Raw genomic sequence first — 25,273 nt, forward strand, 5'->3', positions numbered from 1 at the left:
TTGAAGTAGACGCGTTCATCCGGACTGGTAGGAGAAGACGAGCCGGCGGGCGCGGGGCTGGCTCGGGTCAGCGGCGCGCGGAGGTCGGGGGAAGGTTTGGCGCGAACTCGGCGCAAAAGCCATCCGGGGGCGCAAGAAAGCAGCGGCGATCCCTGAGTACGCAAGCTGCGGCTGGCAGACCCAGAGGGGTAGCGATTGTGGACCAGGGCAGAGCTCGCGGCCCAGAGGCCCAGACAAGGGTCTGAGTCCAGGGGAATGGAACTACCGCCATTGTTTTCTCCCGCCCCGCTCCCGCTCCGCCCCGCCCCCACTTATAACGTCACAATCTAGCGACTGGGGTGCCCAGCCCCAGTGAGCACCTAAGGCTCCGCCCCCACCATAACAAGAGCAACCAGACCGGAAAAAATAAGGAGAGACGGGGGGGAAAAAAACCATGTTTTCAACAGAGCAGATCAGTCCCCCAGGACTTATCCTTTTGAGCGACCAAGAATTAGCCAGTCTATCAGATGCACAGTTCAAAACACTGGTGATCAGAAAGCTCACGGAACTGGTTGATTTTGGACGAAATTTAGATGAAAGAATGCAGATTACCATAAAACAGATGCAGGAAGACACGCGGAGGAGAGCCAATAGTGAAAGGAAGGAATATGAGTCTCAAAACAATACAGTGGACCAGAAGGAAGATAGAATCTACCAAGCAGGAAAGCATGATGAAATAAGAATTCAAAAAATTGAGGAAAAGATTAAGAACATCCAAGACACCTTTAAACGTTCCAATATCCGAATTATAGGGGTACCAGAATCAGAAGGGGAAAAGCAACAGATTGAGCACGTATTTGAACAAATAATAAAGGAGAACTTCCCAAATCTGGCAAAGGGAACAGTCTTCCAAGAAATCCAAGAAGCTCAGAGAGCCCCAAAGAAGTTGGACCCAAGAAGAAACACACCAAGGCACATCATAATTACATTAGCCAAGGTAAAAACGAAGGAGAGAATCCTAGAAGCAGCAAGAGGTAAGGGGACAGTAACCTACAAAGGAGTTCCCATCAGACTGTCAGCTGATTTCTCCAAAGAGACCTTACAGGCAAGAAGGGGCTGGAAAGAAATATTCCAAGTCATGAAAGACAAGGACCTACATCCCAGATTGCTCTATCCAGCAAAGCTCTCATTTAGAATGGAAGGGCAGATAAAGTGCTTCTCAGATAAGGTCAAGTTAAAGGAGTTCATCATCACCAAGCCCTTATTTTATGAAATGCTGAAGGGACTTATCTAAGAAAAGAAGATAAAGAAAAGACATGTATAGTAAAAGGACAGCAAACTCACAAATATTAACAACCACACCTAAAGCAAAACCAAAAGAAACTAAGTAAACCATTAGAACAGGAACAGAACCACAGAAATGGAGGGCACATGGAGGGTTAGCAGCAGGGGGGTGGGAGGAGGAGAGAGGGGGAAAAGGTATAGAGAATAAGTAGCATAGAATGTAGGTTGAAAATAGATAGGGGGAGGGCAAGAATAGTACGGGAAATGTAGAAACTAAAGAACTCATAAGTATGACACATGGACATGAACTAAAGGGGGAAAGGTGGGTGGGAGGGGGGTACAGGGTGGAGGGGAGAGAAGGGGGGAAATGGGACAAATGTAATAGCATAATCAATAAATTAAAAAAATAAAAAATAAATAAAAAAAAAAAGATAAGAACTGGGGGGTCAGCTTTCTCCCAGAGATGCTGGCACAGGATATTGTTCCTTTTCTGAGCCCTCCCCACACAGAGCCACAGAACCCACAGGCAGGCACCACATCTGAGATTCCATCAACTTGCCTCACAGTTTGCCCCGCCCCAGAGATTCCTTAGGGCCCTGCCCCACCCAAGCTATTTGCAGTGGTTTTTCATATGAATGGCCTGTTTTGACCCGTGCTTCAGATTTTCCTAAATTCTCTCAAACAAATAGCATCTGGTTTCAGTGAGCCCCTTACCTCTCACTAAACAGTCCAGCCCAGCACTAGCAGTAGCCAGCCTGGGGCCAAAACTTGGCTTCACCTGAGCACGTCCAAACCCAGCACAAGTAGTAGCCATCTGCAGATCGCTTTATAGCTTATGCTGTGTGACTCTGGACAGAACACCGGTGGTGGCTGACCTTGGATGTGCCAACAGCAATCAAAGCTGTCATTTAGAATTGAAAGACAGATAAAGGGCTTCCCAGACAAGAAAAAGCTAGAGTTCCTCACCACCAATCCAGTACATGAAATATTAATGGCTGTTAAGATGAAAAAATATGAGCAATAAAATGGCAATAAATACACATCTATCAACAATTGTTTCTAAAAAACAAAATAGCTCTGGCTGGTGTGGCTCGGTGGTTGAGTGCCAGCCTGTGAATCAAAAGGTCACTAGTTTGAATCTCAGGGCACATGCCTGAGTTGCCACCCAGGTCCCCATTAGGGGGCACATGAGAGGCAACCACACATTGATGTTTCCCTCCCTCCTTCTCCGTCCTTTCCACTCTGAAAAATAAAATCTTTTTAAAAATAAAAAACAAAATAGATAAGCAGAACAGAAACAGAATCATAAATGGTTGCCAGTTGGGAGGAGTGTCAGGCGGATGGGCAAAAAAAGTGAAGAGATTAAGGAGTACAGATTGGTAGTTACAGAATAGTCATGGGGATGTAAAATACATATGGGGAGTAGAGTAGCCAAAGAACATATACGCATGACCCATGGACATAGACAACAGTGCAAGGTTTGCCTGAGGGAGTAGGGGAGGCCAGGTGGAGGGGGGCAAACGGAGGAAATCTGGGACAACTGTAATAGGATAAAAAATAAAATATAATTGTAAAAAAAAGTTTTATTGCTGAAACCTGGACCTCAACTGTGTATCCCAACATTCAAAAGCAGGGCCTGATCATTGATGGTGGTATACCCTCCCCAGCCAGGCCGTCCTCCAGGGCCTGCTCTTTACACGACAGCATGCCCAAGCTCTCTGGTCTGTGAGAAGGGGGGTTCAGGACTGCCTCTGCCTCTCACTGGCTTGGTGTCCCCAGTAAACTGCTTTCACTGTTCTCTCTTTCCCCCAAGAAATATCCTAAGAACCCATTCTGCCTTGCTGGTGAACTTGATGCCACCACATTCTGTTCTCCCTGACTAGGGGAAACTTTAAATAGCAAAAGGTGCCCTGGCTGGTGTGGCTCAGTGGATTGAGCACCAGACTGCGAAGCAGACGGTCACTAGTTCGATTCTCAGTCAGGGCACATGCCTGGGTTGCAGGCCAGGTTCCCAGTGTGGGGAGTACAAGAGGCAACCACACACTGATATTTCTCTCCCTTTCTCCCTCCCTACCCCTCTGTCTAAAAATAAATAAAATCTTTAAAAATAAATAGCAAAAGGTGCTCCATCCCAGCTGGTCTGGTGCTGGGGTTTCCCTGTCAGTCCCTTTGCACCTGTGGAGAGGCAGTCTCTTTTCACAGAATGAAGGGACTTGAACAACAGACAAGAGAACTTGGTCATCTGGGGCAAAGCTCACACTCAGCACCGTAGTGGCAGTGGGAACTTACTGAGAACAAACAAGGACCCTGCAGGGTTAAGGCCCCCTACCCCCAGGGGGGCAGACAGCTTCTCCTTGCCTCAGGGTTGGATCCAAAGGCCTCAGAACGGGAAAGGACTTCAAGCATTAGGTAGAAAGTGTTTTCCTAAACTCTTCACAAGAAAAAGACAGCAAAGAAACAAACCCCTACCTGTAAATGACCAGATCACCACTGATTCTTTTCAAGTAGCTTCCTTTTTCCTTTTAAAAGCTTTTGCGATTTCCAATAAATAGACTTTTGTGGTTTTTGGTTTAAGATTTTATTTATTTTCAGAGAGCGAGGAGGGGAGAGAGAAAGAGGGAGAAACATCAATGTGTGGTTGTCTTCTCACGCACCCCTCACTGGGGACCTGGCCTACAACCCAGGCACATGCCCTAACCAGGAATGGAAGCGACTATCCTTTGGTTCTCAGGCTGGTGCTCAATCCACTGAGCCACACCAGCCAGGGCTGAATAGATATTTTCACAGTAAAAATATTTTTGAAGGAAATGCATTTTTTGGCAGAGCTCTAGGATCTGTGCTTATACAAATGAGCAGTAACAACAAGGCAGGGAGGAAAGGTATGTGCCCACCTACCTTTCCTACAGTGGGCTGACCTACAGTTTTGAGGGCTTTGAACCTCGGGGCACCTACTGGACACAGGCTGGGGCTAGGCAGAGCAGGCAAGTGGGATTGCCCCTAACCCTAGGGCAGGGGGTAAGGGGCATATCCCAGCATCTGGTCTGTACCCTCACACTCCAGGGAGCTCTGGAATGCCAACCGCCCCCTGGCAGACATCTGTGTGGTGTGTGCAGGTCAGCAGGCTGGCCCTAATTGCTTGGCCACTCCCACCCGTGCACAGGAGGTGGGGCCATGGGAAGGCAATGTAGACACAGCACAGCTCCCAGAGGAGGGGCCAGTCTTCACTTCAGATACTCTGCTGGGGTGGTTGGTTTGGGGCTCTCAGCTGAGGGAGAGGCAGGTCCTAGGAATCCAAGAGTAGGCTGTGGGCCAGTCTCCCCTTCAGAAAGCCTTCTTTGCCTCAGCTGTCCAGCGCCTGTTAGAAATGCCAGCAGACACCAAGGTCACAGAGGACTGAAAGGCACCAGGGCCATCTCTACATAGCCTAGGAGGCTGTATCTGCCACCTGGGCAGCACCCACAAATGGCCGGGAGAGGGCATTGGGCAGCCAAGCCTTGTATCCCCCCTGGGGGGCAGACACCAGCAGTCCCTCCTATCTTCTTCCAGAGCCTTCCCTAGATGAGTGTCCCTCACCCCAGTGACTGGTTTACCAGCCCAGGCTCCCAGCCCCCACCACCCCCAGCTGTCTGGTCGCTCACAGGGAGTCAGAATGTGTCTGATGGCAACCAGACCACAGAGGGCCTCAGAAGACAGGCTTCTCAGCATCACCTGTGCCTACAAACCCGTCTCCAGGGAGGAAGGCTGGGGTGGGGAGAACATTGCTGAAGCCTGCTCCAAACCTGGCTTCACAGTATGACTGAACTGTCAACTCCTGGGGTGCTCCTTCACCATACACGCCTCCTCAGATGGAATAGGAGACAGCCGAAGTCCTAAAGCATTCCACCACTACCGTGCATTGGGGACCCAGGGAGTTCAGAGGACAGAAGGGCTCAGAGGCACAGGCAGGACCTCAGCCCTCCTCAGAGGAAGCTGTTACTCAGAGAGCCAGGGTGAGTGGGCCTCATGCAGCAGCCACACTACTGGGACTGGTGGGAAGGAAGGGAAGGCAGCGAGCAATGGCACCCTTTCCCTGTCCCCACGGGCTCAGCCAGCCCTCAGACCTACAGAGAGGGTCACCCAGGGGAGGTCCCGAAGAGAAAGACACTCCTGTCTGCTACAGGCAAACAATGCCCATCCTGGGCTGCAGGTGTCCCTGAGGTCTAGGGTGCAGCTCTATTGGGCTGGACCCCCTCCCGGTGCTGCCCAAGAAGACCCCTCCATAGCCCTGCCCCACACATGGCCTGGTCTGTTGAGGTAGTGGAAGCCCAAAAGTGCAGAAGGACACATCTAGAAATGTGCCCAAGGAATTGAAGGAAAATGAATCAGGGCGCAGAGAGTGACTACCAGCCCACCAGGCGGGGGTTTGGGGAAGGGTGCTATGGACACAACTGACCCCCTTGAAGGCGTGAGTGACATCACCTAGAGCTTAGCAGAGAAGGATGCAAAATCCGCCATCAACTTGATGTCATTAGGTTGCATCAGCCATGTTCCGCCATCGACCACCAGCAGGGCCCCCGTCACGTAGGATGCCAAAGGGCTGGCCAGGTAGAGCACACTGTGGGCGATCTCTGTCTTGTTCCCCAGCCTCTGCAGGGGGCTGGCCAGGACCTTGCTGGCTTTAAAGTCACCTGGGAGGTCAGCCTTCATGAGTCCCAGGACGCCAGGACTCTCCACCCTTCCCTGCCCAGCTTTCCCTAAATCACATCTGAGAATGTCGTGGGTCCTGCTAGCATCATCCTGGCAGAGGAGGATAGGCCAAGGACTGAGTAACACTGCCACAGGGTCAGCACAGGGCTTTCGGATGTACACCCTGCCAAGGTTCTGGAAGCTTCCATGGGAGCCCCACTCTGTGTCCAACTCACACATCAAGACCAGCAGCTCTGTGGCCTCTACCTCAAGGGAACAGCTGCCCAAGTCTGGCTGATCATTAGTCCACTGCAGCTGTGTGCTAACTACAAATGGCCCTGACCTGACTTGAGGACAAACTCTTTACCAGCCCCAGGGAGCCATAAAAACTTGGCACTTGTCCCAGGCTTGCCCCAGCTAGATGGGAGGGGACCCCATGGAGGCACTGTGGGGCCTGTGCCTAGGGGATCATCCCAAGGGGCATGCTCTCCCTGAGAGCCTTACCTACTAGCCGCCGGAACCCCTCCGTGCCACTGATAGGGCCAGGGGCAAGGCTGTTGACTCGAATGTTTTGGGGACCCCACTCCACAGCCAAGTGCCGTGTCATTGCATCTGCAAGGGAGGAAGACATCGTGAGGGAGAATGCAGGGATGCTCTGCCTTCTGGGGCAGCCTAGGTGGAAGTGGGGACTCAGGTCCAGGGCTAGGCCTCTCCACTGCCTACTCGGACACTGTTGACCTCCAAGGATGAGCTGGAAAGAAACCCTAAGGAACCCAGGAGAGCAGATCAGATGAGGTGCCGTACCCACAGCCGCCTTGGCAGAACCTGCATGCAGTTGGAGCACCTGCCCACGGATACCCAAGGTAGCTGTGATGTTCACAATTACTCCTCCATGATCCTGCAACACATGATGTGACAGGGGTGTCAGTGAGCAGAAGGTCAGAAGAGGGGAGGTCCCAGCCAAGAGAACACTCACCCGGAAGAACTTCTCGTAGAGCACGTGAGACACATTGAATGTGCCTAAGGTGTCAATGTCCATCACAGTCTTGAAGGCATTGAAGGACAATGCACTGGCTGGGCACAGGAAGTTACCAGCCGCACCTGCAAGGAGGAAGGAGACGTGGATGGTGCTAGAGCCCTGGGAAATCAGAGCATGTTGATGTCAGGGTGGTCCAAGGTGGACAGGGAAGAAGGCCTGAGAGTGCCCCTGACTCTGATTCAGCAGAGTTCACAGTGCAATGACTCAGAAGGAGCAGAGTTGGGCCAAGACAGTGGCCGGGAGCCTGGAACAGAAGTACTGGGATCTCCAAGTAGGAAGGTCTGGTATTGCTGACTCATCAGAAAACCCCATCCTTGCTCGAAGTGACTCACAGTTTATGAGAATGTCAATTTTGTCAAACTCCTTCAGTGCCTGGTCCACGGCAGTCATGATGGCTGGGGGAGCTCGAACATCTAGAGATAAAGGGAGACACCGCTGGCCAGTGGCAGCAGACAGCTTTTTGGCAGCCTAGAAGCCAGACAGGGAGAGAGAAAAGAGGTGAACAGTGGCCAAGTGGCCTCAGCCTGGAGGTAACAACCCTTCAGAATGTGAGGAGGGCCCTGGTCGGGCAGCTCAGTTGGTCAGAGCATTGTCCTGATATGCCGAGGCTGTGAGTTCGATCTCTGGTCAGGGCACATATAAGAAGCAACCAGTAAATGCATAAATAAGCAGAACAACAAATCAATGTTCTTGCTATCCTTTCCTCTATCTGAAAAAAAAAAAAAATCCGAGGAGTATGTGTCCAGGTGTGTTCTGCTGGGAAGCCAGGGTTTGTTGCTAGACTCCAATCCTGGGAGGTACAGCTACTGTGCAATGATTCTCTGGGTCCGCCGCCCCAGCGGACATTTCTAAGACATTCAACCTCTCTCCTCCACCACCTGCCCAAGTTTCCTCCCTCCACATCACCTTCCAGGACAATCTAGTTGGCTTCCAGTCCCTGCCCAGAGACACACTGTGGCAGTGGTGAGACCCTCCTCCTGGGTGTGTGGGACATGTGGACTACTACTATAACCCCAGTGCGCTCAGAGATCTCTCCTGGCGGCAGTACCACTCAATGTGACAGTCCCTCATAGGGCACAATATTTAGATTAAAAAAAAAACAAAAAAACCCTGGGGTGTCCTGGGAGGCAACTTCCACTGAAGCTCAAGATTTGGAAGAGGAGCGGATTTTGGTGTCTGGGCTTCAGGACCCTCCAGGCCCAGGCTCTGGGTCTCCACAGCCACTCATGGATGGGGTGGGCACAGGAGAGACCCCCCTCACCATCAACAGTCTCGGAAGGCTTCTGCTGGCGATGACTGTGTGGCAGCCGTGCCTGCAAATCCAGAGGGCAGGAGTGAGGATGACAAGGTACAAGGGATACACCTAGGTGGGCTCCTGACCAGAGCTCTAAGCAGAGCTCCTGTCCCCCAAGGGTCTCTCAGGCCGAAGTACCCAGCCTGGGACAAAAGGTACAGCTGACAGAGGACACAGGGGTCTGAGCAGGGCGGAGCCACTGTGGTAGGACTTCAGGTGAGTGCCCTAAGTCCTACCCCCAAGGTTTTTGGGAGGGACTCTCTGGTACCAGGATATGGGACCTGCCCCAAACACTACATGCATAGCAAAAGCAGCTGTGAGCATCAGATGGAGCCCAGGCATCTGCATGGGGCCTGCTGGGTCCCCAGGCACAGCCACACAGGCCCCTGCCCTCTCTCCCTTTGATGTTGGAGTGAGGACAGAGAGCCCATTCTGACGCCAGGGGCGCCTGCCCTGCCTTACCTCCTGACAAACCCAGCCACCTCGCTATGGTAGTGGTGACAACTGCAGCTATCACCTGCTCAGTAGGTTCTACCTGCTCCTCCAAATGACCCTTACCAGCTTGCCATGTTCTGTTCAGAGAAGCAACATGCCCAAAGCTACCAGGTAGGAAAACAAATTCACCCATAAAGAATGAACCCCCAAATCTTGTCCAGCGGGACTTACCCTTCTGGTATGAAAGATAGGGGTCCAAGAGAAACTAGAGAGGGTTCCAAGGATATCAACAGGATTCCTCTCCCCAAACCACAGCCTAACTCTGGGCCTTTCCAGGACTGGGGTGACAAGTTGCTGACCTGGACCCGAGGCCACAGAACTTATTTCTCAAGAGACACTATGCTCTGCGTCCAGCTGGGCCTTCCATGGTCCTGGCTAAGCGAGGCCCCAGGGGGCTCTGCAACAGAGTTACCTCGACCTGTTGAACCCCACCTTTGTATAAATGAGGGTGTTGATGCCAGAGCTACACAGTCCCCACTAACATCTAGGAGAGGGCTCTGGAGTCCCGCCTCCCCTGGGACAGCACTAGACTCCTTTCAGATGTTCTCCTATGGCTCACTGCCTAGAAGGGTTCCCACACCCACCAGCATCTTGCCCAGGAATCCCAGGATCCAGCTGGGAGGTGTGAGAATCAGTCTTGGGGGTGGGATGGGATGATGGGCACAGAGCAAACAGAACAGTGCTCACCGCATAAAAATCTCAGCAATTCGAAACCCTATTCCAGAGCCACCACCTGTGATGAAGGCGACTTTGTCCCTGGGGGAAGAAAACAAGAGGCTCTTTAAAGATATCCCCGGTAACTGAGGAGTGGGGGAAGGCTGCTGCTCTGGAAGAACTTTGACCCTTTGAACTAGTCAGCTCTATCAAATTTAGACTGTTGACAAGGAAAGTGAATGATTTCTGTAAGAAAATGCAACACTGCAGCATGCATTCCTAGGCTTTCTGGGTTTTTGGGAAATCCTATTTCAGCCTTAAGTTCTATTTATAAAGTTGTCAGTTTAGTGAGTAATGTTTTCAAAACCTACAAGCCTTGCTCTAACTGCCCCTCACTACCACCCTCCAGAACACCATTAGGAATTACCACCACTGGCCAAGACAAACAAAACGTGCTCTCAACAGGACAAAGACCAAAATGGAGGAATACTTGGACACGCCGAACCCCGGGCTCCACTCCCCGGGCTCCTCCAGTCTCCGGCCCCGTTCCCCGGCACCCCCAGTTCCTTGACACCGCTTCTCGAGAAGCCTGGAACGTAGGCCCGGACTCAGCCCTCACCGGAGTAGATCCGGGCAGAAGAGGTGGCGGTACTCAGGAAGACAATCGTCCTCATCGACATCGGGCGGCGGCTGGGCCATGGCGCTCGGTTCAGACCCGCAGCAGCGAGGACAGCAAGAACCCGCTTTGAATCCGAGCACGAGCCTCCCACCACCCGGGCAAGCGGCGCTCTAGTGAGGTCACCTCCGCCACCCACCGAGCCCAGACTTCACGGAAAACCCGCCCATTCACCCCTCCCACAGAGGCCCTAGCTCCTCCCAGGACGCCCCACCCACAGCTGCCTCCCCGCGGCTCTCAGGAGGCCACGCTCCACCAGCCCGCTAGCCCCACCCACAGGGGCCTCCTAGCGTCTTCCAGGATGTTTTGCCCTCCGCGGCCGCAAGGCCTGCTGAGACTGGGGGCTGGCTAGTCAGTTCCAGAACCACGGTGAGCACAAGGGCAGTTCTGCAGGCGGATTTCCATGGCTGCCAGGTGAGCGGTCCTCGAAACCGCCCGCAGGACTGGGTCCTTCCCACAAGATTGGGTGCCGTGGTTGGAACTAGCTGGACTCAGCGGACACTCGGTCTCCAGGTTAAGGTCAGGCTAGCGGCCGGCAGGAGAGCCGCTGGGCTGCCCACACCACTGCTGGCTCAGCTGTGCGTTTAAAACACCTGGTACCCTAACAACGTGTGCCTCTGATTGGGAAGGCGTCAGGCAAAAACAGAAGGTCGCTGGTTGGAATCCTGGTCAGGGCGTGTGCGGAGGCAGCCTGGAGATATTTCTCTCCCTCCCTTCTCTTTCTCTAAAAAATAAATAATTTTAAAATAAAACTAAATAAAATAGGCCCTGGCTGGTGTGGCTCAGTGGATTGAGTGTTGCCCTGCAAACCGAAGGGTTGCTATTTCGATTCCCAGTCAGAGCACATCCCTGGGTTGTGAGCTGGGTCTCCCATTTGGGGCATGGGAGAGGCAACTGATCTATATTTCCCTCCCTTCCCCTTTCTCTAAAAAATAAATGAAGCCTTTAAAAAAACAAAACACCTGGTTTGAGTAATGCTGTGGGAGGTGTTCACCATGTAAATACCCTCACCTCCCAGGCACTGCCCTCCTGTTGCATAAATGTCAGAAAGAAGGAGGTAAGGAGACTCTAGCACAGAAAAGCCATGGAAAACAAGAAAGGCCTTTACTTCGTTTGTCCAGCTCCAGTGCCATTTCCCAAAATGACCCATTTAGAGAGCGATAAACGTAAGGGCACAGGCTAGGGCATCCATCATCAGAAGGCAAAAGAAAAAGAAAACGAGGACCAGGTCAGTCTCAGGAGATGTAATGACATGCAGTGTCCAGGACCTGTCACAAGTAGGGACACCTGAGGACCAGGAGTGAGGGGTGAGATATAGTGTCAACATGAAAACAAGTGGACACCAGGCAGCCACAGGAAGACATGAAGGGGGGAAGGCCATGGTTAGCAGGCTCTTTGCACTGAGGGTGGTCTCTGTCACTCCTTCCTGCCACCTCCAATCCTGCCCAAGGCAGGTGGCTCCTCCAGCAGAATCAGACCAGTTGGAGGTGGGGACAGCACCAACTTCATGGAGGTTGGATTCCCCAAAATTTTAGGTTGGAGGTCTCTGGACTTCTGCCAAAATCATACATTCTACAGCTACTGATCCCCTATAGGTTTATGAGATGGTAAGTTTCATCTCTACTCTCAAACCACTTACAACTTTGCATAAAGGCCTGATTCATACCCAGTCTTAATAAGCACTCCACCCCCACGCACGGCACAGTGAGTTTTAATGTCTCCCCTTTGGGGGAGTGGAGGATAAACTACCCATTTCTGGAGACACCCCAAAGGTGGTCTGGCATTGTGGTATGGAAAGGATTTGATCCAATCTCTTGCTGGCTTAGAATACAAAAGGCACATAAAGTTGGCTCAGCTGATCTGGGCTGGGGCGGAAGGTAAACAGGGAAGTGGTCTGAGACAGACAGGCAGAACACAGGGGTGGGCTCAAGTTCATGTGGACAGAGGTAGTTGGTCCCGAGTGAATGATGGGACAGCTGAGGGCATCCTGAGGCTCAGGATGGGTAGAGGCTGCTGCGGTAGCCTTCGTCTGCCCAGTCTACCAGCTCATTGCTCTGGAACCACAGCCGGATCTCCCTCTGGGCCTCCTCCACGGAGTTGCTGGCATGGATGACGTTCCTGTGCCAGGTGATAGGTAGCAGAGGTAAGGTATAGGCTTGAAATGTACCTTGGGTGTCCTGGGAATGGCCCGCTGATTCCCTACTGTCCAGAGGACTAAGACGGGTGATTATGTAGGGGGAAAGGGAGAGGGGAGCTAGGAAACTGGGTTCCAGCCTGGCCTTGGCCTGTTACCCACAACCTCGTGGACCAGCTCAGACTTACTCGGAGCCTCTTTTTCCCACCAGCCCTCCCTCAGGGTATCTGGCAGGATATAGTCAGATAACGACAATGATGGCAGAGTATTCACACAACACAGGGAATGCTTTACCTCCCTGAAACTAGGAAATAGGTTGATGTCCCACCATCACAAGCCTCTTTTAGATTTACTTTCATCCAGCAAGACAAGGAGCTTGTGGCTGAATGTGTCAGGGCTCCTGTACCTGGTAATGTGGAAGCTGAAGTCTCCTCGAATGGTGCCAGGAGCAGCCTCAGCTGAGTCAGTGTGTCCTATCATGGCCCTTGAGGTGCAGACCACATTGGGGCCTTCCCAGACCTGCAGCACAGAGATAAAGGTCAGGAAAAGTGGGGATCACCAAGGGCTCGGCGGCTCTGGGCTCAGTCCAAGGCCCTCCACCCCTTCCACCAGGCCATACCATGGCCACCACAGGGCCGGAGCTCATGTAGCTGATGAGGGCTGGGTAGAAGGGTTTCCTCCGAAGGTCATGATAGTGCTCAGCAAGGACGCTCTCCGGTGCCTGGACAGTGTTGGGGGAAAGAATGAAAGCAGCCTCTGGAGAGGCAACCCCACTGGGCACTGGGGCGACGACTGCAGATAACACCGACGTGGGCTGGTTCACCAACCACAGTAGTGTAGGATAGATACCACCTCTCCATCCCTCCCTTTCTACTTCTAACAGGACATTCCTCCTGAAGCGGGGCTAAGACATGAAGGGCTCAGGTCCTCAGCTCTGTGAGAAGCCCTACCCCTAGTACCCTGAGGGACACCCACAGGCCAAAAGTCCTGTTACCTGAAGCATCTTCATCCCCACCAGCTTGAAGCCCCTCCTCTCAAAACGCCGGATCACATCCCCAACAAGCCGCCGCTGCACCCCATCTGGCTTCACGGCCACCAGGGTCTGCTCCCAGGTCCAGGAGGGCCCTCCTTTAGAAGAGGAGGGGTCAGGGATGCAGCCTCACCCTTTCACATCTCCCGACCTGTGTTCCCCTGCCAGGACCCAAATGGGCCAAGCCCAGATGATTCTGGACTTCAGTGTCTGCCTTCAGCAGAGCAGCTCTGGAGGGAAGTGAGGTGCCCACGCCAGGAACTGCCCAGTATGGTGCTGCCTGTCTGGGACAACCAGGGCACTGGGTTCCTGGGGGCTTCCAACCTGTCAGAGGGACCATGGCTCCTCCCAGGCAGTAACAGAAGCTGCCCATGATGGAGCTGGTGTACCCTGAGGAGGCATCTTGGAGAGCCGGAAGGCCCAGGAAGGCACAGAGATACCACACTGGGAAGAAAGCATGACTCTTGGCTTCACTTTTGATTCCTGTCCTTGGGGGTGATGGCACAGACACTGTCTGAACCTCCACCTGCCACGTCACCAGGGACCCTCAGCCCGTCTTCTGGGTCTAAGGTGAAGAAATAACAGGCCACCAGGGAGAAGTGCAGTATACTCCCCCCACCAGGTAGGCCATGGACACCAGAACAAAAGGGACCTGGGGATTGAGAAGGAGGGTAAAGGGGTTTCTGTCTGCAGGTAAGGGAATCTGAAGGGCTTCTCTTCTTACACCTATTGGCCAGACAGGAACACTATACCGCTGTGGAATTGCAAGGCAAGCAGCTTCCAGACCCAGGGAGAGGGCACTGAGCTCTCTCCACCCACAGCCAAGGAGACCAGAGGCTGCAATACCCTCCAACAGCCGCAGGCCACTTCCAGAGTTATGCAAACCCTCAGCATGGAATCCAGGATCAAATTTTTAAGAGCCCAGATCCTGGGTGTCGGGCAAAGTCCTTTAAAGAGAGAACTGGTGGAGACAGAAGAGTAGGATTGAGGCTGGCCAGTATCCCGGGGACATCTGCAGTTGCCTATTCCTCATCCCCAGGAGGAGAATTAACCAAAACCTGTGCTATGGGTGACCACCACATCCCTTCAGGGCTGAATGAGGCCCTCTGGGGAAACCCCCCTGGCTTGTTTGGTCCCCCCAAACTCAGAGCCTAGGGGACTCCTCTGTTTAGCCTGGCCTTGGAAGATGGCAATTCACTCTTCCCAGCGTTTGGAACACCATCACATCTGGCTCTCAGCTAGAGTGGAGAACCAGTTATAGTACAGATATGGGCTCCAGGGCCCCAAATAGGTACGGCCAAGGAAGACTTCGGCCTGGAGAAAACGCCCCAAAGACAGTTTTCGTGGAAGGGGTTTTCATTTGCTGAAAACTGACTCCCCCTTCAGGGAGCCCCAAGTCAGCAGGGACCTTCATTATCACCCAATGTGGCCACTAAGCCTCCGGTTCCTTCCAGCTCCAGAGCTCCCGGTCCCTCTGCCCCGAGACAACCTGGAGAGGAGGCTTGCCGGGCTGGAGGGCAAAGGTGCGGAGGTCTGCCCTGGCCCCGGGCTGGTACCCGAGGAGAACGCTGCTCCAAATGCACCTTCCCATACAGCCGAATCACCGCGTGCCCCTCCCTGACCAGCAGAGCCCCAAGGCTTCCCAGTGAATCAGGAGAGCTACGCTACCGGGCTCTGGCCCTCAGGCTCACCGCCCCACCGCCCCGCCCCACCCCCATCCCCCAGGCTGCCCATTCGGCACAAGTGCTAACCAAGGCTGAGAAGCGCAACCCACCAGCCCCCTCCGACGACTCACCCGAGCTGGGGCGCACTAGCAGACTGGAGACCGGGGTCCGCAGTCTGCACAACAGTCTCCGCAGCGATACGCGCCCTAAGAGGCCCGTCATGGCGCCCGACCCCGGGGCGCAGCCTGAAAGCTGAACGAGCGAGCGGGACTATAAAGCTTCGAGGGAGGGAAGAAAGGGAGGCGGGGCAGAGGGTGGGGGGAAGAAAGAGTGGAGGGGTGGAGGGAGGGATGGAGAGGAGTAGGGAGGGTGGGCAGACCGCTGGAAGTAGTGGCCAACTCCCCATCTACCCCCGCCCCTTCCCCTGCCCAACCCCACCCCAACCCTACCGTCTACATCCCCAACCCCCACCGTTCAAACCTTGCAAGGCTCGTGGAAAAGTATGTCAATTTCTGTTAAAGCCAGAAGAAAAAAGTATTTTTTTTCTTTAATATATTTTATTGATTATGCTATTACAGTTGTCCCATTTCCCCCTTCACTCCCCTCCACCCTGTGCTCCCTCTCCCACCCACGTCCCCCCCTTTAGTCCATGTCCATGTGTCATACTTATGAGTTCTTTAGCTTCTACATTTCCCGTACTATTCTTGCCCTCCCCCTATCTATTTTCAACCTACATTCTATGCTACTTATTCTCTATACCTTTTCCCCCTCTCTCCTCCTCCCACCCCTACTGCTAGCCCCCCCATGTGCCCTCTATTTCTGTGGTTCTGTTCCTATTCTAGTTGTTTACTTAGTTTCTTTTGGTTTTGCTTTAGGCGTGGTTGTTAATAATTGTGAGTTTGCTGTCCTTTTACTATACATGTCTTTTCTTTATCTTCTTTTCTTAGATAAGTCCCTTTAGCATTTCATAAAGTAAGGGCTTGGTGATGATGAACTCCTTTAATTTGACCTTATCTGAAAAGCACTTTATCTTCTCTTCCATTCTAAAATGAGAGCTTTGCTGGATAGAGCAATCTGGGATGTAGGTCCTTGTCTTTCATGACTTGGAATATTTCTTTCCAGCCCCTTCTTGCCTGTAAGGTCTCTTTGGAAATCAGCTGACAGTCTGATGGGAACTCCTTTGTAGGTGACTGTCCCCTTATCTCTTGCTGCTTCTAGGATTCTCTCCTTTGTTTTTACCTTGGCTAATGTAATTATGATGTGCCTTGGTGTGTTTCTTCTTGGGTCCAACTTCTTTGGGGCTCTCTGCGCTCCTTGGGTTTCTTGGAAGACTGTTCCCTTTGCCAGATTGGGGAAGTTCTCCTTTATTATTTGTTCAAATAACTTTTCCACTTGTTGGTCCTCCCCTTCTGGTACCGCTATAATTCGGATGTTGGAGCGTTTAAAGGTGTCCTCGATGGTCTTAAGCCTTTCTTCGATTTTTTGAATTCTTATTTCATCATGCCCTCCTGCTTGGTTGATTCTATCTTCGTGCTCGTCCACTGTGTTGTTTTGAGACTCAGATTCCTTCCTTTCACAATTGGCTCTCCTCCGTGTGTCTTCCTGCATCCCTTTTATGGTAATCTGCATCTTTTCATGTAATTTGGATCCAAAATCCACCAGTTCCGTGAGCTTCCTTATCACCAGTGTTTTGAACTGTGCATCTGATAGATTGGCTATTTCCTGGTCACTCAAAAGGATGAGTCCTGGGGGACTGATCTGTTCTGCTGGAAACATGTCTTATGTCTTTCCCTATCTCTCCTATTATTTTACTTATCTATTTATTTTTTCTCTGGTCTGGTCGCTCTTGTTACGGTGGGGGGCGGAGCCTTAGGTGTTCACCGGGGCTGGGCGCCCCAGTCGCTAGATTGTGACGTTATATGTGGGGGCGGGGGCGGGAGCGGGGACCGGAGGGATCAAAGGCGACCCTTCCATTCTCCTGGAGTCAGACACTTCCCTGGGCTTCTGGGCCGTGAGCTCTGCATACTCAGGGATCACCGCTGCACCGCAGCACTCCCGCGCCCCGGATTGCTGTCGCGCCAATTTTGCGCCAAATTTCCCCCGACCTCCACGCGCCTGCCCCGGATTGCTGTCGAGCCGATTTTGTGCCAAATTTCCCCCGACCTCCACGCGCCTGCGACCGGCGCCAGCCCCACGCCCGCTGCTCAGCTCGTCATCCCCTACCAGTCTGGATGTACAGGTCTACTTCAACTTCTTGGCTGTCCGACTTCCATCTAGATAAATCCTCTGACAGTTCTGATATTATGACTGCAAATCATTGTTGTAAATTATTGTGGTTCTGTTCTTGGTTGTGCGAGGAGGTACGGGTGCGTCCACCTATTCCTCCATCTTGCCGGAAGTCGGAGAAAAAAGTATTTATAATAATATGAACCCAGCATAGATTATATTCATTTTCACACCAACGGAGCCGTTAAATATTGACAAAAACTGTATATATTTAATATGTACGATCTCGTGAGTTTGGAGACAAATATATAACTGTAAAACCACGACAGCATATGCCATAAACATACCCATCTGTATTATTGTATCTCTTTGTTAAGACAATGTAAGATTTATCTTGTTAGCATTTTTTTGTCATTCAAATTGGCTGGCAACATCCTCTTGGTTTTCTTTTATCTAAAATTGTTTTCATTCTTCTATTTTTTTAAGTTGATATTTTAGAGGAAGGGAAAGAGACAGAGAGACATCAGAAACTATTTGTTGTTCAACTCCTTTTTTTTTCCAGTTTCAAACCTTTACTAATCAGTGTAAACCCCAACAGAATACACCCACATGATTTCATGCATTTGGAGGGTTAAGTAGAAAACTGTGCAGATGACTTCTGGAAGACCTTCATTTTCAGCAGCTTTATCATGAAATATTTCATTTAGAACTCGGGACCTTTCTTCAGTTTGCTGTAATCTACATTCACTGAGTAGAATTTATCTTGCTCATTGGGACCCAGCTTGTTCTAGAGTTCCAGGTTATTCTTTTTGTCCCGACAGACATCTGGATGGAACAATGCCAGGCTCGCCACCCACTGCTCCAGCACCCCGGCTCCAATAAATACAAAGAGGGAGACTAAGCCCGGATGCTTCTTGGACTGACTGATGATCTGAGGGAGCATGGTTGTGACAGGGGGCCTGAAGGCAGAGAAAAAGAAAACCTCATGGCCCAGGAGCAAGTAGTCAGTGCCTGTTGTTCCACTTCGTGATGCCTTCATTTGTTGATTTTTGTGTGTGCCCTGATAAGGGACTGAACCCACAACCTTCGTGTATCGGGATGAGGCTCTAACCCACTGAGCTACCTGGCCACGGCTGTCTTCATTCTTAAAGGATGTTTTCTGCTAGATATACACTTATGGATGGACAGGAGTTTTTTTCTTTATTCCAGCACTTTAAAGATGACATTCCACTGTCTTCTGACCTCTGGGGTTTCTGATGAGAAGTCATAAGTCATAAAAATTGTTGTTCCCTTGAATGTCATTTTTCTCTGGCTGCTTTTAACCTTTTCACGTTCAGTTTTCAGTAGTTGGCTGTGATGCGCCTGCATCTGTTCTTTGTATTGATTCTTCTGAGGCTTCACTGAGCTGCTTGAGTCTGTAAATTAATGTCTTTCACCAAATTTGGGACTGTTTGGCTATTATTTCTTCACTAATTTTTCTGCCTCCCCTCTTTCCTGTCCTCTTTTGGACTCTAATTTTTTGTACATTTTTTAAATTTGTCATTCAAGTACAGTTGTCTCCATTTTCCCACCACCACTTTTCCTTACCCTACCCACCCCACCCACCCCCACCTCCCAGCCTCAATCCCCCCCACACTCTAATTTTAGGCATGTTAGACCTCTTTTCAGGTCATTGAAGGGAGGAGCCAGGAAAGGTGGGCTGCTTTCTCTAGGAGGGGCCCCAGATAGCCTCACCCCCACCTGCCAGCCCAGGTCAACTGGTAAGGGGCACCCAAGGGAGCCATCAAATCAGAGCATAATTCTTGGGGCCTCCTGCTCTGGCAGCCATCTTCTGCCCCTATTACCCTCTTCCGTGACCCCTTGGAAGGGGACCAGGAATTTGCTCTGGTCACCATGCTCTAATGTAGCTGGACCTTATTCCCAGTTCCATGTGGGCCAAGAGCCCTGAGGGCACCATCTGTGCCCTTCATCTTCTGGTTCACAAGTACCTAGATCAAACGGGGATAAACAAGACCTACATGCTGAGCTTCAAAAAACAAAACCAAACTAACCTTCATTTAAGCATAATTCTAAGGATATGTACTTCCTACTTTTGGTTGGAAAATTACTTTTTTTTTTTTCTCATTAAACTTTGTTTGAATGGGCCTCAAAATTCTGTGAGAAATTTTTGGTCAAGTTGTTCCCATTAAAAAGTAGTGATTTTAGATGTAGGGGAGGGGAATTTTTTAAAAAGTACTGATTTTAGCCCCGGCTGGTGTTGCTTAGTGGATTGAATGCCAGCCTGCAAACCGCCTATTGGATTCCCAGTCAGGGCACATGCCTGGGTTGCTGGACCAGGTCCCCAGTAGGGGGCGCTTGAGAAGCAACCATACATTGATGTTTTTTCTCTCCTCTCCCACCTTTCTCCTCTCTCAAAAAATAAATAAAATCTTTAAAATATATATTTATAAAAAATACTGATTTTAAAACTAATAACTTAAAAACTACCACATACCAAAAAAACCCAAAATGATCCACAAAATATTCTCTTTCCTTCTGAAGATTTTACTGTACGTTGTAATCATTAACCAGTCTTGACTTAAGCGACTAATTGACACAGACAATTCTGAGACCACTGAAAATGATTTTTCTTTCTGAAATGATAATAATAGATCTTAACTGGACCTAAGAAAAACTTTGTTTTGGTAAAATATTCAGAAACCCTGCATTGTTCATAAAACTTTTGGGAAAAACTATTTCTACGAAATCCAGATGTCTGGGCACCCTGGTCTAGTTTATGCTGGTGCCCCTATATACTGGGGCACCAGGACAAAGAGGGAAAGTGACTTCTGCACCCACCCCTCTATGCCAGACCACATTAAGGTTTGACCCAGTTCCTTCCTTCAGGAAACCCACTGTGGGGTAAGTGACAGGCTACCCCACGTCTGTAGATTAGCCTTGCACACGGGATGCACCTGGAGAAAGAGCCCAGGGTGGGTCAGAGACAGACAGGGTGCAGTGGCAGCCAGGGTGCCCAAGGGCCTCAATCATTTCTGTAATGTGTGCAGAGCTGAGCACCGGCCTACAGCCAGAAGGGAAATGGTAGGAGGTAAGGCTGGGTCCAGGGCAGTGGCACCAGTGCCTGTAGTAACCAGGAAGGAAGGAAGGAAGGTAGGGAGGGAGGAAGGAAGGAAGATGAGGGAGTGATGAGGAAGATGAGGGAGTGATGAGGCAGATGGGAGGGGAAGGGCGGTGAAAAGGCACTGGCAGCACTTTTTCCTCCTCCTCCGCTGGGTGGGTAGAGAGGCCTGATAGGGAAGCCCTGAAATCCAAGTGCTGTAGCTCTTCCAACAATTATTTGGATAAAATTGAATTATAGTGGGGCTTTTTCCCTGCTTTTGTTAACCTTTAGAATTTTTATTCAAAGCAAATATAATAATGCTCATTGTGGTCAGGCACAGACTGTCTGTGGGGAAATGTTCACGTGCTCCTCGCACCCCTCTAACAGCCCTCCCCTCTGCAAGGGCAGACAGCACCCCACCTGGTCCACACTCACAGAGCTAGTGAGAGGGTCCAATGGTGTTCTGTTCTGGAAGTGGGATGTATCCACATTATCCAGCAATTAGATTTTCCTACTTTATTAATATTCCTTCAGAAGACCCATAGACCTATGTAAACATTCATCATATATCAATATATCATAATTTATTCGCCCACCCCCCTCACAAAGTTCCCAAGTTTCTGCAACTACAAATGTTGGTGGAAATTCGGTTCTTCCATGGGATGACAAGGAAAGCATTCCAAGGACCCACTCACAGGAGACTGGTGTGGCATGGTTTGTGCATGTGGAGAGTGAAGCTGCCCCCTGGGTTTCCACTGTTCTACTGAAACTGGAAAAGCCAGCATTCATGCTGCCTGTCACCACCACCCAATAAGCAAAGACAGGGACTGAATCTTTACAGGCGCTTTATTCGGATGGCTGGCAATCTGAGAAGAAGGCAGGTTATGTGCCCTAAAAGAATGTCTGACACTTTCTTTCAAGCTAGCCTTTTTTATAAATATAAGTCAGGGATTTGGAATTCAAGAAAGAGGTTAATCAGATGAAAGTTGCAGTCTGAGAATTTCCCTAACATCCTTTTATCTGTGTCCTGGGCAACTGACTCTTTTTTTTTTAAGATTTTATTTGTTCATTTTTAGACAGAGGGGAAGAGAAGGAGAAAGAGAGGGAGAGAAATATCAGTGTGAGGTTGCCTCTCAAGCACCCTGTACTGGGGAGCTGGCCAGCAACCAGGCATGTGCCCTGACTGGGAACTGAACTGGTGTGGTGACCCTTTGGTTCGCAGCTCGCATTCAGTCCACTGATGGGCAATTGATTCTTTATCTGTCTCCTATGTTCTGTGTCCTGGACTGGAATATGTCTCTCCCTGGAACACAATGGCTCAGATACCTTCTTGATTGCTTGCAGTCCTCCTAGGGTACAAAGGTGGAAATATTTTCAAGTCCAGTCCAGCATTTGGCCAGCTTAGTGTGTGTTTCCAGCTGTAGTCCATTTCAGGCTCTGACCAGAGCCTGCCTGTGAAATTGCATGGCTGCTGGGGCCACACGGCCATGGAAAGAACAGGCAAGCGCATCATACAAAGTCATGAGCAACAGAGCAGCTTCTTCATTCCCTCTGGGATTACATTAGAGTTTGGGGTGGACCAGGTGCTTTTCAAAAGAACCAATCAACTTCCTAAACTTTCAAAGGTTTTAGATGGGTTTACACCCCCTAGTCAGACTGGCTGGCCTCTAGGTCCAGCACCTCTCCCAATGCCCCCCAACAATTTGGTAGTGGATGGGGGAAGGGAGGAGTATTAATTCCCCTTGGCAGAGCAGTGCTGTAATCCCCTGGGGTATGAAGCTTTAGCTTCCTGGCTAGCAAGTAGGCTTATGTTCCCCATTTTATTAAGCTCAGTGTCCAGTTCCCTTTGCTCCCCTTCTCAATATCTAGGTAAACTCTGACAGTAACACAAACACTTCTGCAGCCAACACCCTTGTGTCTGTCCTTAGGTTTTCGTGCTTTCTATTACATTTTCAGATTATGAGACTGACGCACTGCCTACTGAGCTAAGAGGGCACCTTTCTGTTACATTTTAATGTTGCCACAGTAACCTTCAAAAAGTTGGGGAGTTCACATTCCCACCAGCCAAATGTGAGGCTCTGCATCCTGAGAAGTCTACCTGTGCTGCTTTTGATGAGGAGTCAATCTTGTTTTACTTTGTATTAAAACGAGTGCAAGGGGAGGAGAAGGGGAATGCCGGGTGGAGGAGGGGGAGAAAGGGAAGAGGCAAGAAAAGGAACATGAATGGAAGATTTATGGCCACAGACAGTGGGGGATTGACTGGGATTGCGGGGTAGGGGTGAGCAGTGGGGAAGAAGGCGGGAGAGATGTAACTGAACAGTAAAGACAAACAAGTGCAATCTAGCAGCATTTCATGTTAGTGCCATTTGCATCTTCTGTAAACTGCCTTTATATATCCTGTATCAAATTTTCTTTCGGGTCTTTTTTCAATGTGTAAATTTCCTTTCTATACTAAGTGTATTAATCCTTTATCATAAGCATAGCACATATTTTCTCCCATTTGTCTATTAACTTAATTGATGATTAGCATGCTTTTTACTTTCATACTTTTTATAGTTACTTAACATTTTTGAAAATGTTGTAAAATAAGTAACATTTCCTTCATAGTTTCCTGTCCATCTTGGTTAAAATATTCTTTCTTATCTCTATATTCTAAGTTTCTTTTCAACATTTTGATCATTTTATTCTTGGCAGCTGACCATCTAGTCTGGTCTAGTTGGAATTCACTTTTCTGTAGGCTGTGAGATAGAACACAACACTGTGTATATGCAAAAGTCTCCAGACAGACCCCTCTAGTCGCTGAGCCTCAGTTTCCCGTCTTGAAAATGAAGCCCCTCAAGGTGGGCTCTAGGGTTCTTTCCATTGCTTATGCTCTTATTTAGCAGAGGTCTCCAGGCTCCAGTCTAGGGCTCCTTGTCCATCTACTGGTTAACCAGCCTCCTAGATGGAGCACTGGAGTGAGGGGTGTCTGCTGCCTCCCCTCCTACCTGGTAGGGAACTTGAGCACAGGAATGTCAAACTAAGATGGCACACTCAGGGGAGGTCCTTGGAGTGAGAGTGAGGTGGTGGTGGGGGCCTCTGAGCCCAGCCTGGGGTAGAGGATGGGTCTTGGGTGGAACAGTGCCCAGAGCTGACCACAGCTGCTGTCCCCAGCATAACTGGGTCAGCGTAGTGCACTGAAATCACAGCTCAGCAAATCCCAGAAATGATCTCTGTCTCTTTAAATTCAGAGCTGCAGGAGCCCCACCTCTAGGGCCCAGCCTAAATTCCAAAGGAACAAAGGGTCTCTTTTGTGCTTTACACCTCCGGTTTTCTACCTCCTTTGGCTTCCTTCTTTCCTAGACCTCCCCCACTACCCCCCCTTCACTAGCCTTAAGTGGCCTTGGGCTTGGTGGGTCAGCTTCTCCTCCCTCCCCTCCAGTTAACCCTCACCCTGCCTCCCACCAAGTATAAAGTTCAAAAGGTACAAACAGGTAGAGTACCCCCCATCCCATCCCATCCCTAGCCATGTGGTACCCTCCTCAAGGATAAACCCATGCCATTGCTGCTGGGCACTTCCAGTCATTCTGTGCCTTTGAAACATGCAAATAAATTAAAGAAAATTTTTTTCTTTCCAAACCAGTACCTTTCTTAACATTGTTCTGATCTTTCCTTTTCTGAGCTAAAGCTAAACCTAGTAGACCATTTCCAACCAGTGCAGAGATTCCTGATTTCCTTCTGCAGTCACACTGTTATAATGGTGTTTGAGTCACAGTATGGGCGTCTGGGAATCGAATGCCCCATCATCTCATTACCAAGATTTGGGTTCCCTTCTGCGAATGTCTCCGCAGGGAAAATGCACAGCGGTGGAATAACTGATGCAAGACTATGTACTCAGAGTCCAGAGGCTTCTCCAAAGCTCACTAAACATGTCTCTTGGCTCACCCTTGAGGTTTGATCAGACTTTCCGATCTTTGCAGATTTGTTAGGTGAAAGAAAAAGGTCTCTCTGGGTGCTTTTACATTTGAATTTCAAGTTCTAAGAAGGGAAGTTGGAGCCCATTCTTGTTCATTTGCATTTCCTTTCCAGGAATATTCTCAGATAGTTTTGTATTGCAGGGTGGGTCTTTTTCTCATTGACTTGTGTAGGAGCTCTTTATTATTAATCTTATTAAAATTTGGACCTTTGTAATACAAGGTGGAAGCATGTCCTCTCCAGCTTATGACTTGTATTTTGACCGAAGTAGTTTTGCTCTGTAGAAAACAATTGATTTTCACCTAGTTGAATATTCCAGTCTTGCCTCTGGACTTCTGAGTTTGGGGCCATATGTAAAAATGCCTTCCCTTACCCAAGACTCGAAAAAATGTACCCGAGTTTTCTTCTAGTCTTGGATCGTTTCCTATTTACGCTTAAATCCTTAGTGATCTATCCCTGTGTAAAGTGTGAAGAGTTAGTCCCACTCACCAATGTGAAATTCTCATATGTCCATGAAGCCTTTCATCTTAAATTGTAGTTTACACACTCTTGGCAGCTTTGAGGAGACAGCTAGGGAGTTCAGCTCTGTGAGGGGCGTAGCAGTGGTCACCAGCACTGGAGAGGCAGAAACGGGTGCGCGACCCGCCAGTCTGTGGTGGGGTGCCTCCCCCAGTGCCCCTCCGCGTCCTGCACCGCCTCAATTGGCCCACGGTTCAGTGAACCCACAAACACTTGCGTCCCGTGGGACCACCCAGCGCCTCCAGGAAGCATTGGGGCTCTCTGAGTGGCCAGCGCCACCTGGAATCTACTGCGCGTTCTAATTCAATGCCCGGATTCCTGCCTCTGACGCCGGTCCCCGGCGCTTACCACAAGATCCTCCCCCAGCCCTGCATCCCACCTCCCTCGCGCACCGTCCCCCTCCGTCGAGACCTCTGTCTCCGACCCCTTTCCCTCGTGCACCCCTCCAGTCTCCATGTCAGCCCAGGACTACGCCTGCCCGCACCCCCCCCCCGCCCGCCCTCCCTCCCCGAGGCCTCGGATCTGCCCCCCGCCCTCAGGTTGGCCTCGCAGCTCCTGGA

At 50.4% G+C, this 25,273-nt stretch overlaps 2 protein-coding genes and 1 pseudogene across 5 annotated transcripts; all 3 read right to left on the bottom strand.

Annotated features, from left to right (window-relative positions):
- Positions 1-4,048: 4,048 nt before the first annotated feature.
- Positions 4,049-10,279, bottom strand: DECR2 (2,4-dienoyl-CoA reductase 2). Of its 3 annotated transcripts, none has more exons than XM_028514870.2 (9): positions 10,030-10,275; positions 9,444-9,512; positions 8,229-8,280; positions 7,300-7,435; positions 6,905-7,029; positions 6,733-6,826; positions 6,433-6,540; positions 5,722-5,930; positions 4,049-4,618 (listed from the first exon to the last, which is right to left on the bottom strand). In XM_028514870.2, exons 1-8 carry the CDS (start codon positions 10,107-10,109, stop codon positions 5,722-5,724), a joined length of 873 nt encoding a protein of 290 aa, XP_028370671.1. In that variant the 5' UTR covers positions 10,110-10,275; the 3' UTR covers positions 4,049-4,618. The 3 variants fall into 3 exon arrangements, with proteins under 3 accessions (XP_028370671.1, XP_035877051.1, XP_035877050.1); XM_036021157.1 differs by having other exon boundaries at positions 4,529-4,613; positions 5,719-5,930; positions 10,030-10,277; XM_036021158.1 differs by lacking the exon at positions 5,722-5,930 and having other exon boundaries at positions 10,030-10,279.
- Positions 10,280-11,780: 1,501 nt separating this feature from the next.
- NME4 (NME/NM23 nucleoside diphosphate kinase 4) lies at positions 11,781-15,253 on the bottom strand. 2 transcript variants are annotated; one of them, XM_028515199.2, is made up of 5 exons: positions 15,046-15,250; positions 13,215-13,348; positions 12,840-12,941; positions 12,627-12,739; positions 11,781-12,204 (listed from the first exon to the last, which is right to left on the bottom strand). In XM_028515199.2, the coding sequence occupies exons 1-5, from the start codon at positions 15,134-15,136 to the stop codon at positions 12,081-12,083; spliced, it is 564 nt and encodes a 187-aa protein (XP_028371000.1). In that variant the 5' UTR covers positions 15,137-15,250; the 3' UTR covers positions 11,781-12,080. The 2 variants fall into 2 exon arrangements, with proteins under 2 accessions (XP_028371000.1, XP_035877055.1); XM_036021162.1 differs by lacking the exon at positions 12,840-12,941 and having other exon boundaries at positions 15,046-15,253.
- Positions 15,254-17,700: 2,447 nt separating this feature from the next.
- Positions 17,701-18,709, bottom strand: LOC118499606 (annotated as a pseudogene).
- Positions 18,710-25,273: the final 6,564 nt, after the last annotated feature.

This window comes from Phyllostomus discolor, chromosome 3 (genome assembly GCF_004126475.2).
Source record: "Phyllostomus discolor isolate MPI-MPIP mPhyDis1 chromosome 3, mPhyDis1.pri.v3, whole genome shotgun sequence".
NCBI lineage: Eukaryota > Metazoa > Chordata > Mammalia > Chiroptera > Phyllostomidae > Phyllostomus > Phyllostomus discolor.